We start from the raw sequence: 12,465 nt of genomic DNA, 5'->3' as shown, positions 1-12,465 counted from the left end.
GTATTTCTTCTAACTCCAGAGCTGTCTCGCTTTCCTCTAAACCCAGGTAGTCTGGATAATACCGCTGACAGGGTATTATCCATGACCGCCGCCATGTCTTGTAAAGTAAACGCTATGGGCGCACTAGATGTACTTGGCGCCATTAGAGAGTGAGTCCCTTGAGCGGGAGTCAAAGGGTCTGACACGTGGGGCGAGTTAGTCGGCATAACTTCCCCCTCGTCAGATTCCTCTGGTGATACATTTTTTAAATTCAGAATATGATCTTTATTACTTAAAGTGAAATCAGTACATTTGGTACACATTCTAAGAGGGGGTTCCACCATGGCTTCTAAACATAATGAATAAGGAGTTTCCTCTATGTCAGACATGTTTAAACAGACTAGCAATGAGATCAGCAAGCTTGGACAACACTTTAAATCAAGTTAACAAGCAAAAAATAAAAACGGTACTGTGCCTTTAAGAGAAACAAATTTTGTCAGAATTTGAAAAACAGTGAAAAAAAGCAGTAAATCAAACGAAATTTTTACAGTGTGTATAATAAGCTAACAGAGCATTGCACCCACTTGCAAATGGATGATTAACCCCTTAGTTCAAAAAACGGATACAAAAAAACAATATAGACGTTTTTTAACAGTCACACCAAACTGCCACAGCCTTGCTGTGGGCCTACCTTCCCCAACAAACGATTTTGGAAAGCCTAAGAGCCCTTAAGAGAGGTCCTATAGCATTCAGGGGACTCCTGGAGGAAGCTGGATGTCTCAGTCTGCAAAAGTAACTGTGCAATAAAGCGCTAAATTAGGCCCCTCCCACTCATATTAAAACAGTGGAAAGCCTCAGGAAACTGTTTCCAGGCAAATTTTAAGTCAGCCATGTGGAAAAAAACTAGGCCCCAATAAAGTTTTATCACCAAAGTATATATAAAAACGTTTAAACATGCCAGCAAACGTTTTATATTGTAAATCTATAAGAGTATTACCTCAGAAAGTAAGCATGATGCCAGTCACTATTAAATCACTGTATTAAGGCTTACCTTACATAAATATGGTATCAGCAGCATTTTCTAGCATTCACATCTTCTAGAAAATATTTTAACTGCACATACCTCATAGCAGGATAACCTGCACACCAATCCCCCGCTGAAGTTACCTCTATCTTCAGTCATGTGTGAGAACAGCAATGGATCTTAGTTACAACCTGCTAAGATCATAGAAATCACAGGCAGATTCTTCTTCTATTTTCTGCCTGGGACAAAATAGTACAACTCCGGTACCATTTAAAAACAACAAACTTTTGATTGAAGAAAAAAAACAACTACGTTTCACCACTTCTCTCTTACTACCCCCATGCTTGTTGAGAGTTGCAAGAGAATGACTGGATATGGCAGTTAGGGGTGGAGCTATATAGCAGCTCTGCTGTGGGTGATCCTCTTGCAACTTCCTGGAAGGAGAATATCCCACAAGTAATGGATGATCCGTGGACTGGATACACCTTACAAGAGAAATACTTGTATGTTCAGTTACCGCATAACAGTCTATGAGCCCCAAAATAAATCTCACATAAAGCAGCATAAATCAAAGAACACATTTGATTAATCCCCACTGTTCAAAAACCTCCCTCAGGAGATATTAACCCATGATTCTACAAAGATAAAAGGAGTCACACCGTGACCCTGTCTTCAGCAATTTCAACATAAGTAAAAATTGAAACGATCTTACCAGAATCCGTGCTGTGGAACAGAAAAACAGCCTCTCAAGTGTGACAGCCTTGTAGCATCGCTCCCGACATGGACTTGAATGAAGAAGCAGACAGTGAAACTCGTCAACACTGATTACTTAAGTTGCTGTTAGCAGGCAGTCTGGATGGGTTTGCAGAAAGACTCTCCCTGCATCTCCAGACTAACTTTCGTCAATGCTCTCACTGAAAGGCTGACAAGAATACTTAGAACTCCAGTTCCATAACGAAAGGCATATATCCCTCCTGAGGAACAACTCTGAAATCTTCTGACACTTCTCTGCCATTCTCCTGTGACGAAAGGCAAAAAATGACAGGGGGATAGGGGAAGTGGGCGAGGTATTTAAGCCTTTGGCTGGGGTGTCTTTGCCTTCTCCTGGTGGCCAGGTTCAGTATTTCCCAACAGTAAGGAATGATGTTGTGGACTCTCCTTGTATTAAGAAGGAAATTCAAGATTTAAACAAATGTAAACTCTGATTTTAACAAAAGAATGAAAGAAGTCAAGTGCACATTCTTATTGGGCTGAAACAAGCTAGTGTCAGTAGAACAAGGGCACTCACCGTTCTGTCTGAGACATACTGTATGATGGGTTGGTGAGGGTTTAGCGCTAGGCCAGAGGCTTGCAGTAGTTCCTGTTCCTCTTCTGGTATCCCAGTGTCTTCCTGAAGGTGGCGCTTCAGAGACTGCAGATTATCCTCTGGTGTCACTGGGTAGGTGTGCACTCGACCAGTGACCATGTTTTGAACAGATAGTAGCTGTGCATCAAAAAAGTATAAAATTACTAATGGAAATCCCCACCAAATTATTTATTTGTGTGTAACCTACATCATCATGTTCAAACATGCAATAGCCAGTTCAACATTAATTCCCAAAGACTAAACAAAGACTAAACATACAGAAGCAGAGGCTGTGATATGCAACAGAGGCTGGTGTGCAGCAGTGGTTCTCAGCTCCAGCTATGATGAATCAACACAAACTGATTCACCTTTTAGTAAGTAAGGAAATCATTAAATGTGATAAGTTTAGAACATTAGAAGAATGGAGTTGGGGCAAACTGGCACACAGGAGGAGACTTGGGTAAAGAGCTGACGGAAAACAAAGCTGTTATCCAAAGCTAAAAAAGTGAATGCACAAGTATATACATATTCACATATGCAAATCTCCACCAGAAAGTATATAGCTGGAGAGTGGTGTGCTGTTATTTGGTGGGAATATAGATGTGCAAGTGCGGCATTTAGGTGACAACTTTGGCTTGAAGATGGACTGAATCGCTGAAAAGATGTGTGAGATGGGTTAAACAAAAGACAAGTAAGACAAAGGTAAAATGTATCAAGCTGCCGGCAGACATCTCAAGCAGACAGAGCAAATATCAAGGCGTCAAATAGTGTGATATCCTCAATGCAAGTGAACCAAATAGAGGAATGAAAAAGAAACACAAAGGTAAAGAACCTATTTGGCGCCTTGGTGCTTGCTTTTCCTTACAGACGAATGTTGTGGAGGCCGTGAGGACCGAGATCCCAGAAGCTGCCTAAGTGTGGATTGAATAAGAAATAGATACCCCCCTTTTTTATAGTCTTTTTTTAATACATGGACATTTATGGAGATTTATCATACATAGCAATCTTTTTAGCTTTTTTCTCTCTCTCATTTTATATAGTTTGGTTTTCTTTCCAGCTGCAATCACCAGCATTACTCTGGACAATTTAAGACGGCAGAGGAGCTCTAAACCAATAGTGTGAGACCAGGGCCCTGTTAATTAGCCGAAAACATACAAGGAACTGCTTCTTAACCCCTTAACAACTGAGGACGTACTCCCTAAAAAAAAATAAAAAAACAGTTAAAGACCGAGGACGTACGGCACTGGAAGCGATCGAGATTGCTTCCAGCCGCTCTAACAGTATTGCAGTGATGCTTCGATGTCAAGGCATCCTGCAATACTGTTCCAGAGTACCGGGACTGGATTGATCACTCCACCACGAGCGATCACTTCCGTTTTTGCTCCACGTGGAGCCCGGCAGTGTAGCAGAGCATCAGAAGCGAGAGAGAGAGAGAGAGAGTGGATGAGAGAGAGAGAGAAAGAGAGTGGATGAGAGAGAGAGAGTGGATGAGAGAGAGAGAGAGAGAGTGGATGAGAGAGAGAGAGAGAGAGAGAGAGAGAGTGGATGAGAGAGAGAGAGAGAGAGAGAGAGAGAGAGAGAGAGAGAGAGAGAGAGAGAGTGGATGAGAGAGAGAGAGAGAGAGTGGATGAGAGAGAGAGAGACCCATGTTTAGAAGAGAGAAATGAATTTAATTTATTTGTTAAAAATTGAGAGACCCAAAGGCTATTTTCAGAGACATTAACCCCTAGCTTGCCAGTGATCGCTATAAATCACTGGCAGTAGCATAGCTGTACTTTTCTGCTGTCTGTGCATTTTTTTAGGGGTTAATTTTTTTGCTTTAATTTTTTAAAAACCCAAAGGCTCCTTTCAGAGCCATTTAGTTAATTTAATTTTCAGAGCCATTAACCACTAGCTTGCCAGTGATCGCTATAAATCACTGGCAGTAGCATAGCTGTACTTTTTTGCTGTCTGTGCATTTTTTAAGGGTTAATTTTTTTGTTGTAATTTTTTAAAACCCCAAAGGCTCTTTTCAGAGCCATTTAGTTCATTAATTTAATTTAAATTTTTTTAGTAATTTTTTTCTGTGACAGATACAATAATGTCACAGAAAACATATAGTGCTGAGGAGGCGTATGCCATCCTTGCGTCAGAGTCAGATGCCTCTATGTCTGACTCAGACCCCAATTTTGACCCTGCCATATGCTCAGATACATCAGTAGATGCAGTCTCAACTGATAGTGATGTATCTGTGGCTGCAAGCCCCCCTGCTAGAAGGAGGCGTGTTGCTGCCATTGCTGCTGAAGAGTGGGCAACGCCTCATCTCCAGAGGCCAGATATCCCACCCTTCACAGCAAATCCTGGCATAAATATAGATGTGGCAGGTTTTAGCCCCCAACAGTTTTTGGAGGTGTTTCTGGGCGATGATATATTGGGGAACATTGTCGCCCAAACTAATATTTATGCCCATCAGTTCCGTGCTGCAAAGCCTGAAACATATTTGGCAAAGCAGCAATGGGCCCCCATCAATGTGCCAGAATTTAAAAAAATTCTGGGCATTGACTATGCTGATAGGCATCATAAAGAAACCCTCCATTCGCTCCTACTGTTGCAGTAGCCCCATCTGCTCTACCCCTATTTTCTCCCAGACTATGTCGAGGAAGAGGTATGAAATGATTCTGCATTTCATGCACTTCAGCGACAACAGCCTGTGCCCCCCTAGGGAGCATCCCCAATTTGACAGGCTGCATAAAATTCGCCCCCTGATTACCCACTTTTCTGCCAGGTTTGCAGAGGCTTATACACCTGGAAGGAATATATGCGTTGATGAATCCCTGATGAAGTATAAAGGAAGGCTGGGATTCAAGCAGTATATTCCTTCCAAGCGCTCCAGGTATGGGGTAAAGGTGTATAAGCTCTGTGAGGGTGAGACTGGGTATACTCAGGACTTCCGGGTGTATGAGGGAAAGGATAGCCACCTTTGCCCTCCAGGTTGCCCAGAACATATGGGAACCACTGGCAAGATTGTCTGGGACCTGATATTACTCCTAATGAACAAAGGGTATCACTTGTACTTAGACAATTTTTATACAAGTGTCCTTTTGTTCAAGCTACTGTATTGGTTTGATACAGTAGCTTGCGGTACAATTAAAAAGAACTGCACAGGTTTCCCAAGACAACTTGCCCGCACCCAGCTACGAAGGGGGGAGACCTCAGCTCTGTGCCAAGAGGAGCTGTTGGCACTTAAGTACAGAGACAAGAAGGATGTATACCTTCTTACCACCATACACACAGAGAGGACAGTGGCGCTCTCTGTACGTGGCAGAGCTGAGATCATAAGGAAGTCAGTGTGCATCAAGTCTTATATCCGGCATATGGGTGGGGTTGATCTGGCAGATCAGCTGTTGCAGCCCTACCTAATTATGCGGAAGACAAGGGCCTGGTACAAAAAGGTTGCAATTTACCTAATGCAGATTGCAACCCACAACTCTTGTTTGTTGTTCAAAAAAGCAAATCCCGGAATGAAAGAGACATTTTTTTTACAGTTTCAGCTCCAGATCATTTCAGGGATTTTGTACCAAGATGCACCTGCTCCCCCGGGCAGTGATAGGAGAGAGCAGAGTTGGGGCTACCCATTTTATTTTTAAAATCCCCCCTACTGCCGCAAAGCAGAAACCACAAAAAAAAAATGCAGAGTCTGTACCAAGAGGGGGCTGAGAAGGGACACCATATATCACTGTCCTGATTGCCCTGGACAGCCTGGACTCTGCATTGGGGACTGCTTCAAGCGGTACCATACAATGGTCCATTTTTAAAAAATAAATACATTTGCTGTTATTTTTTTTTTTTTGGTTATGTTTACTGTTAGATGTTTTTTTTAATTGTTTTTTTACTTTTACTGTGCCAGATTTTTACATTTCACTACTCTACTATTTTTTTCTAATATTGGGGCTGTTTTTTTTTTTTTTACCAAAACCCCTGTCAAACCTATGCATGGGGGACATAGGTGTTCTCAGGGTGCCTTGCAGAAAATAACCTGGAGTGTTTTTTTGCAATAACTTACAACAGTCTCTCCTAAATCATAGTCAAAAAGCAATGTGTGTGTAAAAATGAAAATTGAAAAATTACCACCTTACCTACACTTTCTCCAATTTTTTTGGCTAAAACAGTTGCATCAAAGCACACCATATACTATACCTTGGGGTGTCAACATTTCAAAAATCTGCACATTCATGGCAATAAATAAAAATGGGGTATGTGATAGGCTCCAAACGAATGATAGGGCTATCAGAAGAAATACTCTCACTTTTAATAAATAAAATTACAAGTCATAAAACTGTAACTGAACCTTCCCAAAATCCTGGCAAACCTATGCATGGGGGGCATAGGTGTACTCAGGAGGTCTTGCAGAAAACAACCTGGAGTGTTTTTTGCAATAACTTACAACAGTCTCTCCTAAATCATAGTCAAAAAGCAATGTGTGTGTAAAAATGAAAATTGAAAAATTACCACCATACACTTTCTCCAATTTTCTGGCTAAAACGGTTGCATCAAAGGCATCAAAGCACTCCATATATAATACCTTGGGGTGTCAACTTTTCAAACATATGCACATTCATGGAAAACAAATAAATTGGGGTATGTAAAAAGACCCCCAAAAAGACGAAAGGCAAAGAAAATATGTTAAATGTGAAAAAAAAATCACAAACGCATGTCAGACATTTGGCATTGCACACCCCAAACAAGCCAACAAACCTATGCATAGGTGGTATCACTGTACTCAGGAGATGTTGGTGAACACATATTGAGGTCTTCTTTCGCAGTAACACATAACAGGAGCTGAGAATCCATGTCTAAATTACAATGTGTGTGAAAAATAACACAAAAAAATGACTGCCCTTTAGTTGACAAAGACTAGTGGTGGAATTAGTGCATGGAAAGTGTTAAAATACCAGTATTTCAAATACCCTAGGATGTCTACTTTTCAAAAATATATGGTTTGATGGGGGCAAATTACATTGGCTGGCTTCAGAAATTTCCTAAATAGGACATGGGTGCATGGGATGTGAAAATTCCAAGTTGAAAAACTGGAATGCGTCCCCTAAAAATAAGGCCATTTAGCCCCCAGAGAACCCGACACACCCATACATGGGCGGTATCGCTGAACTCAGGAGATGTTGTTGAACACATATTGTGTTGTTTTTTGACAGTAACACATAACAGGAAGTGAGAATCCATGCCTAAAGTACAATGTGTGTGAAAAATAACACAAAAAATGACTACCCAAATGTTTGACAAAGACTGGTGGTTGAATTAGTGCATGGAAAGTGTTAAAATACCAGCATTTGAAATACCCTAGGGTGTCTACTTTTCAAAAATATATGGTTGGATGGGGGTAAAATCAATTGGCCAGCTTCAGAAATGTCCCAAATAAGACATGGGTGCATGATGACAGATGTGAAAATATCAAGTTGGAAAACTGGAATGCGTCCCCTAAAAATAAGGCCTTTTAGCCCCCAGAGAACCAGACACACCTATACATGGGTGGTATCACTGTACTCAGGAGATGCTGCTAAAGACATATTGGGGTGTTATTTGGCAGTAACCCTCAACGTTCTCAGTAAATATATTCTTAAATTGCTATTTTGTCAAAAAATCACCACTTTTCTCCCCCCAAACTTTGGCATAAATTGGTGGTAAAATGGTTGCATGGAAAGAGTCAAAATACCCCATGTTTAATACCTTAGGTTGTCTTCTTTAAAAAATATATATATATATATATGTAAAGGGTTATTCAGGGATTCCTGATAGATATCAGTGTTACAATGTAACTATCGCTAATATTGAAAAAAAAATGGTTTGGAAATAGTAAAGTGCTACTTGTACTTATTGCCCTATAACTTGCAAAAAAAGCAAAGAACATGGTCTGGCCTCAGTTGGCCCACGAGGAAGCAACAGCCCTAGTGGAATGAGTCGTAACTCTTTCAGGAGACTGCTGTCCAGCAGTCTCATAAGCCAAACAGATTATACTATTCAGCCAAAAAGAAAGAGAGGTAGTCGTAGCTTTCTAACCCTTACGTTTCCCAGAGAAAACGACAAATAAAGAAAACCTCTGACGAAAGTCCTTAGTTGCTTGTAAATAAAAATTTTAAAACAGACCACGTCCACATAGTGCAAAAGACGTTCCTTTGGAGAAAAAGGATTAATACACAAGGAAGGAACCACAAGTTCCTGATTAAAGCTCCTGTTTGAAACAACCTTAGGAAGGAACCCTAAGTTAATACGCAAACCTCATCCGAATGAAAAATAAGGCAAGGAGAATTGTATTGTAATGCCGAAAGTTCAGACACTCTTCGAGCTGAAGAAATGGCAACAAGAAATAAAACTTTCCAAGATAACAACATAATATCTATGGAATGCATAGGCTCAAACGGAACCCCTTGAAGAACTTTGAGAACTAAATTCAGACTCCATGGAGGAGTAATTGGTTTAAACACAGGCCTGAGTCTAACCAAAGCCTGACAAAAGGATTGAACATCTGGGACATCCGCCAGACGTTTATGTAACAAAATAGACAAGGCAGAGATCTGATCCCTTAGGGAACTTGCCGATAAACCCTTCTTCAATCCATCTTGGAGAAAAAACTAAATTCTAGGAATCCTAATTCTACTCCACGAGTATCCCTTGGATTCACACCAAAAAAGTCAGCCCCTTACAAGATCTGATCCCGGATCGGGGGCATGTCCTCCATGCTGTCTTTGATTCAACAGCAGGCTATGTTTTTGTTTTTATTATTCCGTCAAACCAGGTCCCAACAAGGTCTGCTCCTGGTAAGGAATCACCAAAAGCTTAGGCTTAGAGCATATATCCGTAGAACAGGGCTCCAACTATAAGGTTCCATGAGCTGGAACACAGCAACCTATGCTCCCAGTTTGATAACTGGAATGGAAGAAATTGAAATAAAGGAATTAGCCAATTTAAAAGCCTTTATCCAGTCCTGGATCTTATCCAGGGAAGCTTCTGACTTAATAGCATCAGACAACGCACTAAACCAATATGCCGTCACACTAGTGACGGTAGCAAAGTACACAGTTGGTTGCCATTGTAAGCCCTGGTGTACATCCCATTTCTAAATTTTGTCCATAGGACCTTTTTTAAAAAACCCAACTATCCTCTAAGGGTATAGTAGATCTCTTAGCTAAGTTGAAACTACTCCTTCCCACCTAGGGAATGTTTGTCCAGCTTCCTTAGCTGAGTCGGCTATGGGAAACAGTTTTGTAAATATAGGGAATGCATCCATCCCTATAATCGCACTAGTATAGGTTACACCGGAAATGTCTTTACTGGATGTACTATGTCGGGGTCGCCCAGGATAGTTAAAAATTACCAATTCCATCTGAGACTGAGAATTCTCTCTCAGATAATCCCAAAGTATCTGCCTCCCTCAGTAACATGGAGGAACCATTTGGAATAGCAACTCCTGTAGTAATGTTTTCTACCTCGTGGGAAAAACATATAATGCATCATAACTCCGAGCGGAGTTTGAAGGAAACGCCAGGCACTGCATGTGGGCCATAAAATTTCGAGGGACACTGATAGGAGAAATTTGTGGCATAACTTGACCATTGGTAACAGACTCCCAAACAGCAAATGCCTTAGAGGGAGTAAGTTCAGAAAATAAAATACATTTTAATACATTTTTCACATAAAAAACGTTACTGTTCATTTAAATGTGAAAAGTAACTCAATTCTTGTGCGCTCTTGTTTCATCCTAAGTCACAAAGGATGAATTAACAAATAAACAGCTGAAATAAAATATACACAGAAAAATTGTTATTGTCACTTTAAATCTTAAAAGTAACTCCTTATTTTTTGTGCTTGTTCCATTCTACGTCACAAAGGATGAAATAACAAATAAACAGCTGCAAGTCTTTTAATAAAATTTACACATTAACAATTGTTACTGTCTCTTTAAATCATAAACGTAACTCTTTATTTTAAAAAGGAAACCTTTCTCTGTTCCTTTTAATAAGCTTGTGTAAATAGCCTAACTAAAAGTGCAATTCAACCGTATCCCTCAGCATTAAGCTGCTGAGGTGCCTGCCGAAATCAAGAACTAACTCCCTCAGAGTAGGACATGGCGATCCGGAACTGCACCGCAACCGGGAAGACAGACTCCAGTCCTAATTACACTAAATATATGTGAAAAAGCGTAATAGGACCAGTGACTGCACAACTTCCTCTTGCGCAGCATAATTTAAAACTCTCCGGAAGAGAAGGGGAAAAAAGGCGCGCTATGCAAATGCCGCCTCCCAAGGGACCACCCGTCGTGGGCGTTAACAAAAAAGGAAGCTCCCGGTCGGCATGATGTTTATGTAACCGCCTGGAGAAGTTTGCAAATGTTACATTGCTCCAATGTGTAATAAGAATAATCTCCTGGGAATGAAAGGAGAAATACTAAATAAATAAAGCAGTCATCTCCCGGTCGGCATGATTATTTATGTAACCGCCGGGAGATGTGTCAATGCAATCGTTAAATTGTCCCAATGCCAAATAGTCTCCTGAGTGAAAAAGGAGAATTACTAATAACAAGCACAGTGTAAATTAACCCAATTACGCTCGCTGAGAGCGATGTCAGTACAGTCATCTCCCAGACAGTATGTTTGACTATGCAACCGCCGGGAGATGCGTGGCAAATGTTTGCCTGCGTGTAGCTGTCAACTATAATCTCCTAAATATAAAGGAGAAATCATACCTGAATAATATAAAGTGCCAATAACTTCCACTAAGGGCATCCTTATATGTCCTATTCACAACGTGAGTGGCCAAATTCTTCTGAGTTATTCTTTGTTCTTTTAACCCCAGAATAAAAATCGGCACTTACCTCACATTCTGCCCGACAGCAAAGGCAGCTCCCAGGTTTGTTAAGTCCTATTCCTCACATGGACCTGTGAATTAAAAGAAAACACTGAGAAATATCCCTCAGATTTTTCCAGGTTAGGGCAGCAACAGTATATGGGAGGCGCAGTGAGAATTATGTCCCACAAGTTCCCATTGCTCTAAAGCCACCAAATGCTCTACTGCAGAGACTGATATGGACTACGGCTAGATCCTAGAACAAAGTAGCACACTCTGGTAATACTTTAAAATAATAAACACTTGATTGAAGAATCTACAACTAACACCTCACTTTACCTCTTCCTATCACTAATGTAGGAAAAGAGAATGACTGGAGTGGGAGGAGCTATATATAGCAGATCTGCTGTGGTGCTCTTTGCCTCCTCCTGCTGACCAGGAGGTGAATATCCCACAAGTAAGAATGAAATCCGTGGACTCTATGGGGGGAAGTTATCGAGCCGTCAACCTCAAATACGCTGGAATTCCGCAGCGTATTTGTGGCGAGGCTGATTCGCCTTAGTTATCAAAGGCTCGAGACCGGCAAAAGTAGAATTTTGTGACGTAAACTTCGATCCGCCGGACTCAGTCCGACACAGATTGATTCTTACGTCACTCCAGATGTTCCGCACACAAATGCGGAACAATCTCACTACTTTTGCTAGTTATCAAATGACTAGCAGGTACGCTCTGCACTTTTACGGCCCAGCATACCTGGTTTTCAAACCTCCACCCCTGGAGGCGGCGGATCCCATAGGAATCAATGGGAGTCTGACCATAGCGAAAGTACAAGTTCGCTGCTGACAGACATCCCATTGATTTCTATGGGAGCTGTCTGCACCTAACACCCTAACATGTACCCCGAGTCTAAACACCACTAATCTGCCCCCCCTACACCGCCGCAACTAAATAAAGTTATTACCCCCTAAACCGCCGCTCCCGGAGCCCACCGCAAGCTACTCTATACATATTAACCCCTAAACTGCCGCTCCCGGAGCCCACCGCAACTATAATAAATGTATTAACCCCTAAACCGCCGCTCCCTGAACCCGCCGCAACCTATATTAAATGTATTAACCCCTATCCTGCCCCCCCTACACCGTCGCCACCTATAATACATTTATTAACCCCTAATCTGCCCCCCCTACACCGTCGCCACCTATAATAAATTTAATTAACCCCTATCCTGCCCCCCACTACGCGGCCGCCACTGTAATAAAATTATTAACCCCTAAACCTAAGT

The 12,465-nt window shown here is 41.4% G+C and overlaps 1 protein-coding gene across 1 annotated transcript in view; it reads right to left on the bottom strand.

The window, feature by feature from the left end:
* IKBKB (inhibitor of nuclear factor kappa B kinase subunit beta) overlaps nt 1-12,465 on the bottom strand; it is a 221,534-nt gene that overhangs the window by 109,468 nt on the left and 99,601 nt on the right. The window contains exon 11 of the mRNA XM_053718001.1: nt 2,292-2,486. Coding sequence (XP_053573976.1) covers nt 2,292-2,486 — 195 coding nt within the window. The remainder of the gene's footprint in view (nt 1-2,291; nt 2,487-12,465) is intronic.

This window comes from Bombina bombina, chromosome 6 (genome assembly GCF_027579735.1).
Source record: "Bombina bombina isolate aBomBom1 chromosome 6, aBomBom1.pri, whole genome shotgun sequence".
NCBI classification, from domain to species: domain Eukaryota; kingdom Metazoa; phylum Chordata; class Amphibia; order Anura; family Bombinatoridae; genus Bombina; species Bombina bombina.
The sequence above is the reverse complement of the archived record's forward strand: the minus strand, read 5'-3'. Positions and strand labels throughout refer to the sequence as shown.